The sequence below is a fragment of the Lissotriton helveticus genome (assembly GCF_964261635.1).
Source record: "Lissotriton helveticus chromosome 1_1 unlocalized genomic scaffold, aLisHel1.1 SUPER_1_unloc_78, whole genome shotgun sequence".
NCBI lineage: Eukaryota > Metazoa > Chordata > Amphibia > Caudata > Salamandridae > Lissotriton > Lissotriton helveticus.
In genome coordinates, this window is record NW_027611723.1 from 774,610 (window position 1) to 794,553 (window position 19,944).

Consider the following 19,944-nt stretch of genomic DNA (forward strand, 5'->3'; position numbering starts at 1 on the left):
AATTCAGAACACACATAAGGCTTTCTTCCCCCGTGTGAGTTCGCTCAAGTCAAGTGAGAAGTAATTTGTACCCAAAACATTGCTTGCATTTCGAGCACTCATAAGGTTTTTCCCCAGAGTGAAATCGCTCATAAAGCATAACACTCTCTTTCAGATTCAACCTTTTATGGCATAAGGATTTTCTCTAGTGTGGAGTTTCTCATCGTAAAATAGCGTTTTTTACTGCAGCTTTTCTGGCATTCAGAGCACTCATAAGGTTTTTCATCAGTATGGAGTCGCTTATGGTTAGTGAGGCTGCGCCTATCACATTGGAATTTCGGGCATTCACAACATTGGTAATGTTTTTTCCCTGTGTGCGTCTGCTCATGTACTGTGAGATTGCGTTTAAAATTGATGCTTTTCTGGCATTTGGAGCACTGAATCATTTTTGATGGTGAGTTTTCTTATGGTGCATGTAACCATGTCTACCTCTGAATCTTTTCTGACATTTAGAGCACTGATAATGTTTTTCCCCCAGAGTGGATTTTCACATGTGCAGTGAGACTAGATGTTTGGCTGAAACATTTTTGGCATTCGGAGCACTGATAAGGTTTTTCCCCAGTGTGGGTTCTTATATGCTGAATGAGACGTCTTTTTTCACTGAAACATATCTGGCATTCAGAGCACCTATAAGGTTTTTCCCCAGTGTGGGTTCTTATATGGTGAGTGAGATTGCGTTTGTCAGTGAAACATTTGTCGCATTCAATGCACTGATAAGGGTTTTCCCCAGTGTGGGTCCTAGTATGTTTAGTGAGTTTTCTTTTGTCACAGAAAAATTTCTGGCATTCAGAGCACTGATAAGGTTTTTCCCCAGTGTGGGTTCTTATATGCCGAGTGAGATTGCGTTTGTCACTGAAACATTTGTCGCATTCAATGCAATGATAAGGTTTTTCCCCAGTGTGGGTCCTAGTATGTTTAGTGAGTCTTCCTTTGCCACAGAAACATTTCTGGCATTCAGAGCACTGATAAGGTTTTTCACCAGTGTGGGTTCTTATATGCTGAGTGAGACTGGGGTTGTCTCTGAAACATTTGTCGCATTCAATGCAGTGATAAGGTTTTTCCCCAGTGTGGGTTCTTTTATGCTGAGTGAGATGGCATTTTGCAATGTAAGATTTCTGGCATTCAGAGCACTGATAAGGTTTTTCCCCAGTGTGGGTTCTTGTATGCCGTTTGAGGCTGTTTTTGTAAATGAAGCATTTCTGGCATTCAGAGCACTGATAAGGTTTTTCCCCAGTGTGGAATCTCAAATGTGCAGTTAGAAATGATTTAAGTTTGAAATGTTTTGGGCATTCAGAGCACTGATAAGGGTTTTCCCCAGAGTGGGTTAATGCATGTTGATATAGACTCCGTTTAATACTAAACCTTTTCTGGCATTCAGAGCACTGATAAGGTTTTTCCCCAGTGTGGATTCTCATATGCTCAGTGAGATAAGATTTACTGCTGAAAATTTTTTGGCACTCTGAGCACTGAGAGAGGTTTTTCCCAGTGTGCATTCTCTCAAATTCAGTGGGATGAGATTGATGGCTGAATCTTTTTTTGGCACAGGTAACTTATTTCCCCAACTTGGGTTATTTTGCTTTGATTGAGGTGGGTTTGAACACTGAATTTGTTCTCACAGCACGTGTTTTTATAAGGTGTATTACTAGCGTTACATTTAGTTTTCTCTTGCTTATATGCCACGGTACGAATGAACCCGATTTTAGAGTCTGGCTTGTTTAGATAATGTTCAGTATTTATCTCTAAAAGAAATTGTGTGTAATCTTCTTAACACTTTAATTGAGCAAAATATGTCTAGAAGCAGCCCTGTAACACCTGTCGAAATGTTTCTAGCAGATAATAGTCTTTTGGTTATAGCCTCTCCGGCAGCAACTTATTTTGTGACTGAAGTTTTTCTCAAAACTATTCTTATAGTGCAGTGATAAGGTGTTAGTCTGATATTTAATGATTAAACTGAGAAGTACCTTTTTACACTGACCTAATGGCAGTAAGTGAGAACATTAGAACATGCACAGTACTATTGTGGCTCACCAGTCGCAGAACATCAGTTAATTTTACCCTTTCTATGTTTGGTGTAAGGTGTAGTTCTGAAGACGAGGATTTATTTACATTAGCTATAGCGCAACGACGCTCATTTAATCAGTTTTTACATATCACTCCTGCACAACAGATAATGTTGAGGCGATTTACATAGAATTACAGAACAGTACACATTAAAAAAGAAACAATCTGAGATAGTCATGAAAACAATAAAGTGGTGGATTTTTAAGGTTTTCGCCAGAGCAGAGTGGGTCGAGGTGTTATATCCCGAGGCAGATAGTCTCAAACTTGTGTAACTGGTTAAAAATGGTTGTTGAACAGAGGCGATTTTCCAATCTTTTGGTTGTTAACGTGTCAGCTTCGGAGTCTTCTTTCAGAGTCTTTTCTTTGATGGTTTACAGAAGAAACCTTTTGTTATATCTTTCTTTTATGCAGTGTGTGCTTCCTCTCTGAAATTACATGATGCTTTAGATGAACGTTATTCTGTCATGCTGAGGCAATTTGTCTTTCTGATAATATTTCAGATGAGGATGCTGTGATTGGTCTTTCTGGGATTATTTCTGATGCTGTGTGCACAGATATGGCTTTGCTCAGTGTTTATGAAATGCTAAATTAGAGACTTCACTTACAGATATAGTACTTTCCTCAGCTCCCACTTCCTCGCCACAGCTAGATTCTGGAAATTGTTTAAACTTAGAATGCTGGATGTCCTTCAGTTTTTCAAAATAATCCTTCTTATGGCACTAACATTCAGTTGCCTGGTGCTAAATCTTGCTTTCTTCGTCCGTAATTTCAATCACCTATAGTATTAAAATTAAATAGTTAATGCATAATACATGTAAATTTCCACAAAAATAATTTACAAGCAGAGTGTAGAATGGTAGCCTGAGAGTACTTGGATGTAGGAGTGACGATTTGTAGAATTTCCAACATTTTATTAAGCTCACAAAGGAAACATGTACCCTATGGACTTGTAACATAGAACCCCAAAGGCAGATATTAAAGTCATATGGACTGGCACCAAACAGATATTTAAAAAAGAATACTATTAATTTATTTTTAATGTAGATTTTTGAGATGGGAATTTCCCTCCCACGGAAAACAGGTGTTTTCCCCTGCCCTGAGTTACCACCTACTTGTATCTGGTACCGTGACTTTTGAGTTCTGGCCTCTGTCGCACGCAAATCTATAGTGTGTTGCAAGGACTATGCCTAGACCTATCCCTCAACTATGGTCCAGAGTATGAATCAAGGGCAATGAAATTAAGGCATACTTTCATGTGTCAGATAGTTACTAACTGGTACTATACGCCGGAGCGCGTGAATCGCTTTGACCCTCGATGTAGCAATCTGTTGTTGAAGGGAGTGTGGGGAGAAAGGAACATTGGAACACATCCTCTGGAGTTGCACCCACATACAGCCATACTGGTCCCAAGTACTGGATGAACTAGATCTTCACTTAGAAACTCGGCTCTCTCGTTTTCCCTCCTATATCCTCCTGGGCCTGCCTAACCCATTGATGAATCCACTTAAATCCCGAAGGGGACGACTAATAGTGATTGCCATAGTGGAGGCCTTGCAGAACATCTTGATCCCCTGGCGCACCGCCCAAATCCCTACACTCTCCGGCTGGCTTCAACGGCTTTGGATGATACTGGGTATGGAGAAATTCACGCTCACACTGGCTGGTAGGGGGTCGGAGTTCCCTGAGTTGTGGTGACCCTTCTTGACCCTCCTGGTGTCCGAATTTCGAGAGTTGACATGCCCCAGATATCTTCGACTACTGCGTCTCCCAGACACGCAGACTCCTAGTGACAGTTCCATGAAAATTCATACAAGACGACGCTGATCAGGGCGTAGCCTTCCCCTTTATCCCTTCCAATTTTACGTTTTTCGGTGGACAAGGGGCGGGTGGGGCGGGTGGGGGGTTAGTTTGGAAAATTCTTTATTTGTTCTTCTCTTGTTGATTCTGTCGACTCGCTCCATGCTTCTTGCCTGTGGTAATGTTAAAAATTGCGACCTTGTGGTCTCCTTTGCATTCTGTCGTGGGAGCTGAGGGTCCTGTTTTTCTTCTGTCTAAAAATTAATAAAGATTTAAACCATAAATATTTGGGCGTGTTTATTACAAGGGAGCCACAGACAGGAACATACTCCAGAAATTAGACCGGCTTCGCTGGGATGCCCCACACTTGCAGGCGCTCCCGCTCTCCTTTCTGGGCCGAGTTGCCCTATTTAAAGTGAATACCCTCCAGGGTCTCCTGTACATCGTGCAAAAACCGTCCTTTAAGATCCCACCAGATATTTACTTTCAAAAGGTAGACTGAGAACTTTGGCTCCTGTTGTGGGATGGTTGCACTTCGTGCTTAGTAAGGTATAGAGGGGAGATTAAGGTGGACTGGCGGTCCGGAGCATTCTCAAGTATAACTTGGTCACGCAGCTGGTGGCAGTCAACAACTGGGTTTTTGCGGACCGCGAGGATCCTGCTTACCAGGTAGATCAATTGGCCATGGGCAAGAGAGATTACCTCACCCCGGTGCTGTATTGAAGAAAGTACTCATACCCAAACAGTGGTAAGGGTGTGGAGAGAGGCTATCAAGTGTTTAGGCTGAGAAGGTAAGCTGACTGAAATTACTCCACTGTATGATGGTGATCTCTTAAGTGCAGTGGGAGGATTGCAGGGCTTCACAAAATGGGGATTGGTTAGCTTAGAGCGACCGGGCGATGTGTGGAGGGGACAGGCGCTTGTGTCCTTCACGATCCTACAACAAAAGTATAAATTAGGTGACTAAAAACGGTTCTTACATTTGCAGGTGGGTCACGCTCTGCAAGGTCACATCTGGGAAGGGGGGAAGTTGCCTGATGCATCCCTACTGGAGGACCAGCTGCTAACTAATCCACTGACCGAAAAAGCAATCTCAACCATCTATAGGAAGTTGATCTACAATTCTCTGGATCCCTTGGGGATGTTTCAGGCAGCCATTCACCAACTTTTGTGTTTTTCAACAACAAGCTTCCAAAGCTGGAGTTTGTTTTTAAAAACCAATAACTAATCACTCTCACAACATTGGAACTTTCTCCCTGATTAATTTTCTCCCAGGAAGTGGGATTCATTTAAAAAGAAATTCTCACCACGACTGCCATGTATTCCCTGTTGGTCCTGAATAAGAGAAAAATACATTAGACAGCCTGATCTAGAGAGGAAGGGCTGTCCGATCTATTTACAGGCAGACCATCCGTTTGTTGGACGGGATACTCCACCACGCTTGTGAAGGAGTACCCTGCTCACCAAACTCTAAATCAAGACCTTTATCTTGTCTGTGCTATGCATGTATCTCTAGGTCTGCTTCATTATGTCCATCAGTCTTTGTATTAGTTACCTGTTATTGAGGCTTGTGTGTTTAGTACAGAGTAATCTTACGGTGTGTGTGTGGGTTTATTTGAACCCTGCGGTTTAATTTGCACTTGTTGTTTATGCGGTGTTATGTGGTGTTGTCACACCCTTGTAATTTTAAAAAGTATGTGACAGGCGACCAGGAGCCTCTTGCCCATGACTTCTGAGGAAGTAATGGTGCACAGTTAACAGCAGCAACATTTCAAAGTGTCAAGAGCCTGATTTAGAGTTCGCTGGCCGGGTTACTCAGACACAAACGTGACGGATATCTTGGTCACCGTATTACAAGCACCACTGAATATAATATATGGGAGCCTCATTTCTTTCTTTCGTACTTTCTATTCCCTTGTTTTTATTATCTTTATTTTACTCTTTTTTTTTCTTTCTTATTTCTTTGTCTGTTTCTCTCTATTCCTGGTTTATCTTTCATTCATTTCTTAATTTAAGAATGCTTAGCCTCCTAAAGCATTTTTTTCATTTGCATTTCTTCTTTCCTGTCATGGGGATGACTGCACAGATATCCTTACAAGAAAGATCTTTTACATTCTGCAAGAACCTATTTACTAATGGTCCTAATTGAAGGTGTCATTTAGAAGTTAAATATATGTTTCTTATGTGAGGTACGGTGGGTATGTGTGAGAATGTGTGTGAGAGAGACAGACAGAGAGAGTGTGTGTCTGTGTCTGTCTGTCTATGTCTGAGTGTGAGTACTTGAGCGTGGGGAGCCGGCTCTCACTATACTATACCAAAAAGAGGTATAGTGTGCAGAGAGTCCAGTGGATCCCCAGAGATTTTACAGAGGTTAAAGCAGATAATAATAATGCTCTTTTGTGGTAGTGTGGGGGAGCAGTTAGACATATGTGAGGGTAGTTTTAAGCATTTGTTGTACACACAGGTGCAATAAATGACACACACTCATTGAATAAATCTGAGACCAATTTAAGAATGATACCTGGTTAGATTTATTTTGCGGAACCACAGAATTTCATCTTGAGTAAATACGTTTTGCAATAGAAATACTGTTCAATATAAAAAGTGGACAATTAGTGCAATTTTCAGACTTTGCAATGTTAACCTATGGGGTGAAGAAAACATTCAACATACATACGGGGAGCATCTCCTTACAAGACCATTCTTCGGAAGTTAAGGTCAGTATTGGACAAGGTTCACTTCAGAACCAACAGTGCACCACCAGCGGCACAGGGGCGCCCAAGTGCAAGTTCAAGGTTGGAAACCCAATATAAATTAAGGGGGACTAGGGCAATCGGACAGAGGCTGCTTGCAGATAAGTAACAGCGGCTTGTGGGAACTAGTTTGTAGTTCAGAGACAGGGGATGCCACCTAAAAACTAGATTTAAGGGCGTTACAAGGGAGTGACAGGTAATGTCCAATGGGCCCTTTGCCTGGGGTGTCTACACCCTCTAACATGCCCACCTTCTGTGAGAGGAGGACACAGTCCTATCCCTAACTGGATAAGTCCCATCATATTCAAGATGGTGGGCACTGAAAAGTGTACTTGACCTAGCCTCCAGCACCCGTGGGGAGGAGTTGGCAGAGGGGGGCACATCTCCTATTCTATCTAAGGTTTCCGGCCTGTCCTGCCGCCAAAAAGGGGGTGAGGACAGGATGGAGGCCAGCTCCTTCGAACAGGAGAGGCTGGGGTCGCATTACAAAGGAGGCAAGACCTTTGAAGCTCCCCACCACGGATGGCTCTTCCTGTCCAGGGAAGACCTGAACACCTCCACCCAGGAAAGGCATTGTTCTCAGCTTCAGAGTGCGCAGGCACTCTCCCCTGAGGTCAGAACACACTCTGGTGGTAACAGGCTTGCTCAGGCCAGTCAATGACCACACTAAGGATTGGTAGGTTTCAGGGGACCCATTAAAATCGACACTGGAATCAGCACAAGTTTATTATGTTGAGATGCTTGGTGCCAAACATCACATATTTCAGTGAGGCAATCATGGAGCTGGCGAACTCATAATAAATATAATTTAAAACAAGGGGTGGTGATGGACAGAGTCTCTGAATTAAGCAGAATACTCTCACCCAGTCAAGAGATCAGGGCTAGATCCAACACCGTTTTTTAGCTCATTGCACCATCCCAGTTTCAGAACCTGGCTGTATGCAAATTAGTCTGTCCCTGGCCCAGTGCATCATGGGAACAGGGCAGACCAGACTACAAAAGCCAATTCTTACACTGGGAAGGAAACAAGCTTCCGGGGACCTGTTTCTGCCATTTCAGGCGTCTTCGGCCCGGCTTGCTTGAATCCTGATGGTGCAATGAGCAAGGGACTCACATCTGAGTATACCCTTCCACGCTTAGGGTGGACAAAATTATTTACAACAAGGGGTGGTGATGGACAGAGTCTCTGAATTAAGCAGAGTACTCTCACCCAGTCAAGAGATCAGGGCTAGATCCAACACCGTTTTTTAGCTCATTGCACCATCCCAGTTTCAGAACCTGGCTGTATGCAAATTAGTCTGTCCCTGGCCCAGTGCATCATGGGAACAGGGCAGACCAGACTACAAAAGCCAATTCTTACACTGGGTCCCCGGTAGCTTGTCTCCTTTCTGGTGAAGAATTGGCTTGGTAGTTTGGTCTGCCCTGTTCCCATGATGCACTGGGCCAGGGACAGACTAATTTGCATATAGCCAGGTTCTGAGCTGGGATGGGGCAGTGAGATAAATAACGGTGATGGATCAAGCCCTGATCTTTGGACTGGGTAAGAGTGGTCTGCTTAATTCAGACACTCTGTTCATCACCACCCCCTTTTCTGAATCGTTTTTGGCCACTATAGGTGTGGCAGGGTATACTCAGACATGAGTCCCTTTCTCACTGCTCCATCAGGATTCAAGCAAGCCGGGCCGAAGAGGCTGAAATGCCAGAAACCGGTCCCCGGTAGCTTGTCTCCTTTCTGGTGAAGAATTGGCTTGGTAGTTTGGTCTGCCCTGTTCCCATGATGCACTGGGCCAGGGACAGACTAATTTGCATATAGCCAGGTTCTGAGCTGGGATGGGGCAGTGAGATAAATAACGGTGATGGATCAAGCCCTGATCTTTGGACTGGGTAAGAGTGGTCTGCTTAATTCAGACACTCTGTTCATCACCACCCCCTTTTCTGAATCGTTTTTGGCCACTATAGGTGTGGCAGGGTATACTCAGACATGAGTCCCTTTCTCACTGCTCCATCAGGATTCAAGCAAGCCGGGCCGAAGAGGCTGAAATGCCAGAAACCGGTCCCCGGTAGCTTGTCTCCTTTCTGGTGAAGAATTGGCTTGGTAGTTTGGTCTGCCCTGTTCCCATGATGCACTGGGCCAGGGACAGACTAATTTGCATATAGCCAGGTTCTGAGCTGGGATGGGGCAGTGAGATAAATAACGGTGATGGATCAAGCCCTGATCTTTGGACTGGGTAAGAGTGGTCTGCTTAATTCAGACACTCTGTTCATCACCACCCCCTTTTCTGAATCGGCGAACTCATAATGACTAGTGTCCAGCCTAGGTACTTACTATGACTTCCCTGGTCACTTACAATATCCAGGAATCGACTAGGATATTGCAGGGGCATCAGGGGCATTTCATGCAGATATGCCCTCACAGGAGGGGGGATGTGGTGCAGCAGCCAGAGCTGCCGACTCAGGAACTGGGGATCAGGGTTCGAGTCTCTGCTTCAGCGCAACATCCTGTGATTCTGGCCAAATCACTTTATCACCCCGTGACCATAGACAGCGTCTGGAAACCATCACGGGTGATGAGTCGCACTATATACATCTGTGAACTTTAACTCACTGCCTGAGATATGGGTAGGACACCCCTCTAGCAGTGGTCATGGGTATGGCACACAGGTTGGCTCTTCAGTTTTGTCTGCACCAAGACACTCAGGCCGCTGTGGCAGTGTGCATGTGCTAGGTGAGGTACCCCTTAGGGTGGCATAATTTGTGCTGCAGCCCTTAGGGACCCTCTTTAACCACAAGGCACTTAGTACCAGGGGTACCTTTTACTAGGAACTTATATGTGAGCTAAAGGGGTGCCAATGTGGAAATGACGGGAACAGTTCAGGGAATGAGATCTGGCACAGGAGGCCTGGTTGGAAGGGAATCTGTGCACTTCCAGTCGAACCCACAATATTTTCCAGGCAACAAGTGGGGGCTAACAATGTCCAAAAGAGGCACGTGTATTCATGACACCCTCCCCCCACAAATGAAAGAGATGAGACTAACCTTCCTCTACAGAGACTTCATCGTCCTCTTGGTGGACAATGTGAGTAATGCAGGGATACAGGGCCTTAAGTGGCTTACGTCTTTCCAAGAGGATCGCACTCAAGCTGTACGCTGTGCCCAATTCTCTACCTCTAAAGTCAAATTGACTTGTGGGGTGCTGCAGGGCTCCTCCCTGTCACCGCACCTTTTCAATCTGTATCTGTATCCTCTAATTCAAACCTTAGGCTAAAGAAAGGTATGCACTTTCAACTACGCTGACGATCGTTAGTCTGCAGCCTCCGTTAGTAACTTTCAAACTACCATGTGAGATATTGGTAGCTGGATGAACAGTAACCACCTGCATTTAAACTCAGACAACACTGAAATGATCCTAATTGGTGGGCCCTGGAACTCAAATTTTTGGCCGACTGAGTTGGAAAACCCACCCCTACCATCTAGATCAACTAAAAGACTTGGCATCACAATCGCTGCGATCTGTCTATGAAATCCCAGATTGTGACGGTGGTCTCTAACTGCTTTTATCCGCTCCGGAAGATCAGGAAGATGAACATAAGTTACTTACCTGTAAACTGTGGTTCTCCAGTATTGGTATCATTTATAGATTCACATGCTTGCATCTCCGTCGCCGAAGTGGGATTCCCTCGGTACACAGAATAAATAGCAATATAGCGAAAGCATAGCTAAAAGAGCAATAGGAAGTATTGTAACATAGAAGTTAACAGGAAAAAACTTGTCACTTTAATAACTTGTCCAAGTCCTTAGATATGGTCCAAACTCCAGCCAATAAGGCGACAGCACCCTCTGGAACTTTCTCATCAGAGGCTCAGGCTCTCCGATTTTTTAGCACAAGTGTGGCATAAGAGCCAAGGAGAAGAGGGGAGCCTCTGAGGGGAGGTGGGTGGGTCACATGTGACTCTATGAAAGATACCAATACTGGACAACCACAGTTTTCAGGTAAGTAACTTATGTTCTTCTCCAGTATTGGGGTATCTTTCATAGATTCACATGCTTGAATCAGAGTAGATAGGAGTAATTCGAGAACTCTGCATAGTAAGCCATAAGTACATTGTAAACAGAGTACGAGAGAATACATATACGTATATTACAGTTTAGCAGTAAACATGGGCACATCTGCAAAAGCAGAAATATATACATATATACAATGTGTGCAGGAGGAGGTAAGTAACAGAGGCTCACCTTACTTAAAAAGATTACGTAGCACCGCTTGCCCCACAGTAGTGTCAGCATTGTTGGCAGCTTCCAGACAGTAGTGCTTGGTCGCAGCTCTGCAAATCTGATGAAGAGGCACACCAGCAAAGAGAGAAGTAGAAGAGGAGACTGCTCTAGTATGGAGCGCTTTAATCGTTGCAGGAAGTGTCTTGCCTGCTTGCTGATGGCAAAAGGAAATTGCTCTAGATATCCAACGTGCAATAGTCTGTTTAGCAACTGGAGGTCCTTTACGCATCCTGCCGTAGGCTATGAAGAGCTGATCAGTTTTACGAATACTGGTTGTTCTCTGCAAATAAAATGTCAAACATCTCAGAATGTAAAGTCTTTTCTGCTGGCAACTGTGGATTAGGGGAAAAGTCTTTAAGATGACAGGCTCATTCAGGTGGAAATCAGATGGAGCTTTAGGAATTAAGGCCGGATTAATGCGGAGCGCCACAGCGTCTTTGGTGAATTGAAGAAAAGGTGGTTTGATAGTAAAAGCTTGTATCTCGCTGACTCGAAGTAAGAGCTAAAAGCAGCGATGTCTTCAAGGAGATGAATTTAAGATCAGCCCTACGAATGGGCTCAAATGGGGACTTCATGAGTTGTGCCAACACAATGTTCAGATGCCAAGGAGGAGGCGGGTGTCGAATTGGAGGGAACATCTGAAATAAGCCTTTGAAAAATTGTTGAATAATTCTTGAAGAATAAAAAGAATTGGAGCCATCCTGACGGAATTTGGAAATTGCAGCCATAAAAACCTTCAGGGTAGAGTGAGAGAGTCTGGATTTTGTTAATTGTAAGAAAAAAGGCAGAAGCTGCTCTGGCGTAGAGTGAACAGGGTGAACATTTATTTATTTATTTATTTATCATTATTTGTAAAGCGCAACTGACACCCTACGGGTAACCTGGCGCTGTGATACAAGCGACTAGCTAAGGGTCGAGAGACTGTGTCCCCTGCCTGGAAGGAGTTAGCAGGATGCCAAGGAGCATACTCGAGGGTAGAGCCAGGTTTTTAACTGTTTTCTACACTGTAGGACGTTGTCTATTTGTCTCGTATCAAATGGAAGAGTATTCCAAAGGCAGGTCTCTGACGCACTGAAGGCCCTACCTCCTGATTTGACTTTCCTAACTCTAGGCACCCTCACCAGATTAGCCGATGAGGAGCGCAGTGCTCGTGGAGGGGCATACCATGTCAGTTTCTCCTGCAAAGATTTGGGCCCGTGACCATGTAGAGCCTTAAATACTATACATAGTGCCTTAAATCGTATCCTCTGCGAGACTGGCAGCCAGTGTAAATCTGAGAGTGCCCGGGAGGCGGAGGAGTGGCGTGGTTGAACTAGTACCAGTTTGGCCGCCATGGTCTGTACTCTCTGCAATCTCTTAATCAGATATTGCGGTGATTCTAGTAACAGGGCATCACAATAGTCCAGCTTACTGAGGATGGTGCCCCGGACTATCAGCGCTCTGTTCTGTTAAGAGAACATCGGAAGGATTTTCCAAAATGCTCTGATCAGAGTAAAACCACTTCCAGCTGTTTTGTTGACAGTTTTCTAATGTCAATTTGTTGTCAACCATGACTCCCAGATTATGTACCATGCTACTGGGAGCCAACGGAGTAGCAGGGGATGTTGGCCAAAACTCAAGCGGAAGTTTAGGAGGCATTCTACCTACTGCACAGTGTAGAATCTCTGTCTTCTCAGAGTTAAACTGAAGAATTTGAATTTGAAGCTTCACACCAAAGCTAGAACCGTTTCCACTTGAGTTTGTAGGTTTTGATAGTGGAGGGTGCTCTATCGTTAGTGAGGACCTCCCTGCAGTCGGAGGAATAATCAAATTGGCAAGGCTCAGGCAAGGTTCAGGCGCCAGGCTGCCAATCGCAGAGAAGTTGGATCCGGATGGCAGATCCGGCCGTGGTTCATAGTAAAAAAGATTCGAAATTGGGCACAGCCAAATTGGATTGCACTCCGACAGGGAGGAGGAGCTCCATAAACCAGAACTGGCGAGACCATCTGGGGGCTATGAGAAGAATGCTACAGGGTTCTTTCTGCATTTTTCAAAGTACTCTTGCGACTAGAGGAATTGGTGAAAAAGCGTAAGCATATATTTTTGACCAGTTCATCAAAAACGCATTCCCGCACGATTCTGAGTGGGGCAGCCAACTTGCATAGAATGGGCATTTGCGGTTCAGGTTGGTCGCAAATAAATCCATATTGGGGTGTCTGCAAAGCGGAGAGATGCGGTCCAGTGCCGGCTGATGGTAGTTCCCACTAGTGGTTTGACAAGACCGACCTGCTCAGGGAGTCCGCTAGAAGGTTGGACACCCCCGAAACATGAACTGCTGTTAAAGTGACCTGATGTTGAATCGCCCAGTCCCAAATTTGCTGAGCTTGTAGGGATATCAAAGTGGATCACATAATGCATGCTTTTTGTGTTGTCCATTCGGATCAACACTTGAGCTCCTTGAATGAGGGTGCAAGAGGACTTCAGAGCCGGGAATATCACCAGTAACTCCAAAAGGTTTAAGTGCCAAGTTCATAGGTGGGTGTCCCATTTCCCCATGACTGTGAGGGCTTGAAGATGCGCTACCCACCATTCGAAGGAGGCATCTGTCGTGAGGATGAAACTTGGAGTGTCCACTACAAATGAACTGCTGAGATGTTTGGTATGCGAGTCCACCGTAGCAATGCTCTTCGTAACTGAGTCGTGATGTTGATGACATCGTTTAAGGACCCTGAGACTTGTTGCAATTGGTTGTCGAGTTCCTCCAGTCGGGTCCCATTTTGAGGCGACAGTTGGGAATTAGGGGGATACAGGAAGACAGCATTCCCAGAAGCGATTTGAACTGTCGAACAGAAACATACTTTTATGTGCGCAGGAGAGTTGCCAGTTTGGAAATCCGCTGTTGTCTTTCGTTTGAGACAAAAGCCGTTGTTTGCTGTGTGTCTATGATGGCCCCCAAGAAGGTCGTCACATGAGAGGGGGTGAACTGAGACTTCTCCAGATTGATGGAAAGACACAGAGACAGTCATGACTGAGTGTGTCTGGTTGCGACTGCGAACGACTGTGCCTTCATAAGGCAGTTGTCGAGGTCGCACAATATTTGGACACCAGCTTGACCAAGATATGCTGCCACCAGTGCCAAGACTTTAGTGAACATTCGGGTGCAGAGCGAAGGCCAGATGGAAGGACTTGGAATTGGAAATCTCTGCCAGCCGCTCTGAAGCGCAGGAATTTTCTGTGTCTGCGTAGAATAGGGACATGAAAATAGGCATCTTGAAGGTCCAGTGTTGGCTTGCAATCCCCTTAAGACAAGTAATTGAAGCACTTCTAGGAGAGACAACATCCGGAAAGTTTGATTCTAAAGAATCTTTTTGAGGACACGAATGTCCAGAAATGGGGCTGATTTGGAAGAATCTTGAATAGAAGCCTGCATCCCCTTGAAGATTCGGTACACTTTGATCGCTCCTTTCCTTAACATGAGATTGATTTGGCATAAAAGATCCTTCAGACGGGCAGGAGGAAGACCTCTGGGGGGAGAATTTGGAGGGAATTTCACAAATTCCAGAGTGTAGCCTCTGGATACTATGTCCAAAACCCATCGATCTGTAGTTATTGTGGACCAATTGGAGAAGAAATGGGAGATCCGCCCTCCAACTTTGGTCGGATTGATGGGAAGAGCGGTTGGCAGTTGTAACAGTTTTTTTGAGGAATCGCTACCTCAGCATGAGGATTTCCCTCTGTACTGCTTGTAAGAGGCCGCTTGTGGCAGTCGAAACGACTGCTGTTGCAGGGAGGAGGAGTAACGCGGTTGGCCCTGATAGGGATGGTACTGCTGGTATTGGTTGTCACCTCCCCGAAAGGAAGAGGAGGAGCCACAACCCCTTGCAACCCCAAAGGGCTGCATTTTAAACTGTACAGTAGTCACTACACACTACACACGGACCCGAGAGGCCTGGAATTTAGACTTTGACATTCCAATGGAAGATCAAGACTGGCAGCGGCCCTGTGAACTAACATGCATGGTTTCTAGTAATGCCCATTTTCGACTGATACATTATAATTTTCTGCGAAGAACTTACTTAACGCCACAAGACCTTTATCGAATGGTCGTGTCTTGCCCCGATATATGCCTGCGCTGCAACACTGTGGGGGCTGATTTCCTACATTAACCATGGCCCTGCGATGTAATACACTCCTTCTGGCAACAAGCTGTCGAAGAAATGGTGCATGCCACACAACTAAGTATTGAGCTGACACCAAAATGCTGCTTATTAAGCCTCTTTAGATGCCAGAAGGGCACAATATAACCTATAAATTTGGTCAGTCGCCTATGGTACTGGCATGACGTAGAATGGCAATCACATGGCTGTCCCAGCATGCCCCAACGATTGCGCTCTGGCATAGAGATGCGCTCGACTGGGCCCTAGCTGGGGAGACACATATGCGCCTTAGCAGAAAGGATGACATATTTGAGGATACACTAAACACTTGCCGTGCTCATACAGATAACTCCTAGCTCCTGCTTCACGAGTGACAACAGACAGAGACTCTGGCTCTGAAACTGATGAGGCAAAACACGACGACACTGGGGACGAGCAGGGCAGTGTCTGCACATGATAATTATAAGGTACGGTCCCAATTAGGGGAATGGGACACTTATTGATCACCTGGAGAATGGTAAAGCAGATTAGTGCATGTGTAACTATTGACTGCTTCTTGATTAACCTACTTACGTAGAACATATTGGTATGATATGTCTCTGTATACTCTGACTGCCAGGTTGTATGTTGACAAAATTAAAATAAAGTTCTAAAAAACAAAACAAAACAAAGCCATTACATTGTGGGTGATAGAGGGTAGTGAACCGGTAATTCACTCCACACTCTTTCGACATGTGTTTCAAGTAGCCAGACATGAAGTTGGTACCTCGGAATGACATCACCTCCTTAGGGAAGCCCACCCTGGGTAAAGATGCTAATGAGGGCCCTAGCCACTGCAGGGGCAGTGGTAGTCCTGAGGGGAATAGCCACAGAATACCTGGAGGCATGATCTACTACCAGCAGAACTGTTCCCTGATGCTGGGGTCAAGGGGACCAACAATGTCAATCATTGCCTTTTCAAAGGGAACACCAACAACTGGAAGCGGGATTAAGGGGGCCTTTGGGTGCCCACCTGTCGTGCCACTGGCTTGACAGATGGGACAGGAGTTACAAATCTCCTTCACCTTCTGGTGCATCCCTGGCCTTTAGTTCTGGTTTGGTCAAGGTGTCCAGCTACGGGGATGCCATAACCGGGTCCTCTAGGAAAGATACAAACAAGTTTGCCCCACTGAAGGGAAGATGGCTTAACAAGAGCTTCTGAGAGTTACTTACCTTCAAGACTCTCATCCAGATATGCTCCGTGGCTGCTTTCACTGATCTTAAAGCAGATGTGGCTGCACAGACGCCAAACAATACGTCATATACAACTCTGACCCGTAGTTCTATCATGGAAAGCCGTGAAGCACAGTCCGTTCGTTGATAATCTCAAAGAGTCTGGACAGAATAAGTCGCATATGTGGCTGCGTATGATGCACAAATGGAGGCGCAGGAACTCCCCAAACGCCTGAGGCTCTACCACTCCCCTAGTGGCACTAGGTTTGGGGTCTTTGGCCTCAATGTAAAGGGTTCCTCCCAATACGTCCTGTGGGAACCACTGCCATCACCTCCTTCCTGTGCTGCAGCTTGCCGTCACAGGTTTTCAAGAATGGGACAGGTTTTCTGTCCCTGGCACAGATCTTCCCTAGAGGGTCGCCCCAGGGCCAAAAGCTCATCCTGGTAAAACTTCAGCTCCTGAGGCTCAGTTGTCTCTGGGGCTGACCGTTCTTCCTCCTGAGGAGAACGGTCTGGTGTCTGATTAGAAGCTGGTTCTCCAGTTTTCCTGACTTTTCTCTTGGAGGACTGAGCCATTATTCCAGACTTTAGCACTTCTTTTACACCCGGGCTCTGCTCTGTGCTATGGTTTTCACACATACACCCAGTGAGAGGTTCCAAGCATTTCTGCATGGATCCTCAGTTCTACCTCAGCCCAGGCTAAGGGTTCCAAATCATTGCCAAGAAAACAATCAACTAGTATGGATGAAGACACCGCTACCTCTTAGTTGCCAGCAACTGCTCCCAAATCAAAAGACACCTTCGCCTGCGGGATGGGTTTTTGTCACATTTTCAGCATTGATGACTGGAAAGGTCCTTCCAGGCAGATACTGTTCCAAGGAAACTATCTGCTCAGTCACCGTGGTGATGCTGGCACCAGTGTCTCCCAAGGCCTCCTCCCTAAACCCATGTGCATGTTAGTGGGCCAGGCAGCTAAGGTGGCTACGGCCACATCCCTTCTTGAGTCGCCTAAGAGAGCTCATTGGCATGGCCATTGCTCTCCTGAGATCCCATCTGGAGATTGGCAGCTGCAGGTACTGCAGGTGGACCAGAGGTATATTTCTTGTTTTTACAGCCAGAGTCTCAAGCTCAGTGCCCAAGTGACCTACAGCCATGGCACCAAGCCTTCTTAGGATCCCATTTCTTATCCTGGTACCCACCCTTTCGCTGTCAAGAGTCTCTGGGCCCACTCTCTTGAACAGGTTTTTGGGGGCCTGAATTAGAATCTTTCTTTTTCAAGTTACCCCATTTCCCTAGGGTCGCTTTCTGGCCTCTTTCTTTTGATCTCCCTCCACCAGCAGGAGTCTTGGTCACCCTTGTTTTGGCCCAGTGGTCTGCCTTCTTCCCCAACTCTGGAGGAGAAAGGGGACCAAGATCCACCAGGAATTGATGTAGCTTCCCTTGGTAACAATTACTTAACAGATGCTCCTTCATTACCAAATGATAAAGCCCTTCAAAGGCATGCACATTCTTACCTACTAACCAACCTCCAACTGATTTCAGTGAATAGTCTACAAAATCAACCCAGGCCTGGCTTTGGGTTTTTCGAGCCTCCCTGAAACTGGTGCTATACTCCGTACTGAATCCAAAGCCCTCACTTAGGGGCCCCTTCATGAGGTCATAGGATTCAGCCTCTTTCTCACCGAGTGACAGGAGTCTATCCCTGCATTTTTCTGAGAACATTTCCCACAGGATAGCACTCCACGGCTTCCTGTGGACCTGCCTGCTAAGACAGGCCCGCTCAAAAGCAATGAACCACTTGGTGATATCATCACCCTCAAATAATGTTGGGCCAATCCCTTTGGGATTTTTAGGGTCAAAGGAATCTACTTTCTCCTTATTTATGATTGTGATGCCACCAAAGATGGGTCCTCGGCCAAACTCCTTTCTCTCTATTCTGTAGCTAGGAGTTGGGCTTCTAAAGCTGCCCTCCTGGCTTGTCTTTGCAGAGCAAGCTCTTCGTCTGAAGAGGCTTCTTTGTCTTGGGGTGTCACACGGTCACTCCTACTGTCAGTATTTTGATCTGTAAGATCAGAGTCATCCTCTGGATGCTCTTTGTCATATTCTGCCAAAAGATCCTGGAGCTTTGCTTTGGTAGGGTTTGACCCAGTCCTGAACCTGTAGGTTTTACCCAAGCCTCTGAGCTATTTTATATTTAAAGACATAAGGTGTGAGGTCGATTTCCTTCACCTGTATCAGCTCTTCTGAGTGACTACTTCTAGCACTCATTGTCTTTACAAAGTTGGGAACCTTTTTGGAGAGGAAATACCCTAATACTGGTTTCCTAACTACAGCAAGAGTTTGACTTTTGAAACAGCTGTACTCAAGGGGACCGAACCAGGGCCCTGACATATTTCAAAATTTGGAAAAATAGTCAATTTGCAAAACTACAATTTAACGAAAGGCAATTTCTGGATTGAATCTTGTTGTCATTTATTGTCAGAGTGGTCCAGCAAACGCAAAGTTGTGTACCCTACCGCTGGCCCCCCAGTGTAGGAAGCTGGCTCTCTATATACTATACAAAAGGGGGTGGTGATGGACGGAGCATCTGAACCAATCAAACACTCACACCCAGTCAAAAGATCTGGGTTTAATCCATCACCGTTCTTTAGCCCGCTCTGCCACCGCAGTTCAGACATGGCTATATGCTAATCAGTCTGACCCTGTGCCTCATGGGAACAGTCCAGCCCGAACTGCCAATGCCTTCCCTGGACAGGAAACAAGCTTCCGAGGACCGGTTTCTGGCGTTACAGCCGTCTTCCGCCCGGCTTGCTTGAATCCAGTGGCAAAATGAGCAAGGGACTCACGTCTGAGCATACCCTGCCAACTTAGGGCGAACAAATAAAAACCAAAGGTGGTGATGGACGGAGCATTATGATCCATGATCCACAGAACGTCCAACGGCAGTCCTCCCAAGGTTCTGGAGGTCGCTGGGCTACTAGACGAGTTGACTTTTGGTTCAGGATCATCCAGGGATGCAGACAGGCCAGTAGGGCTGGGACCATGTCCGTAGTTCTCTACAGAGCCTCACCAGCAGAGAAGGCTGCAGTGCCCAGCTCTTCTTAGGTCGGCAGGTACTGAGATTCAGGGTCTAGGGATGCCACCTAAACTCTTGATTTAAAGGGTGTTACAAGGGAGTAAAAGGTAGTGGCCAATGGGCCACTTTCCAGGGGTGTCTACACCCTCTTATCATGCCCACCTCCTGTGGGAAGGGGACATAGTCCTAGCCCTGATTGGATAAGTCCCACCATCTTCAAGATGGTGGGCACTACAAAGTGTACTTCACCTCGCCTTCAGCACCTGAGGGGTGGAGTTGGCAGAGGGGACGGGGGGCACACCTCCTATTCTATCTAAGGTTTCCCACCTGTCCTCGCGCCAAAAAGGGGTGAGGACATGAAGATCGCTTGCTCCCTTTAACAGGAGAGGCTGGGGTCGCATTACAAAGGCGGCAAGTCCTTTGAAAATCTATGCCACAGATGGCTCTTCCTGACCAGGGGAGGAGTGAACACCTCCACCCAGGAAAGGCATCGTTCTCGACCTCAGAGTGCGCAGGCACTCTACCCATGAGGACAGAACACTGTCTTGTGGTAGCAGACTGGCTCGGGCCAGTCGATGACCACACTAAGGATTGGTAG

General features: G+C 46.0%; 1 protein-coding gene across 1 annotated transcript in view; it reads right to left on the bottom strand.

The window, feature by feature from the left end:
• Positions 1–488: 488 nt before the first annotated feature.
• Positions 489–19,944, bottom strand: part of LOC144806478 (uncharacterized) — a 247,697-nt gene continuing 228,241 nt past the window's right edge. The window contains 1 exon segment of the mRNA XM_078672832.1: positions 489–1,476. Coding sequence (XP_078528958.1) covers positions 489–1,476 — 988 coding nt within the window.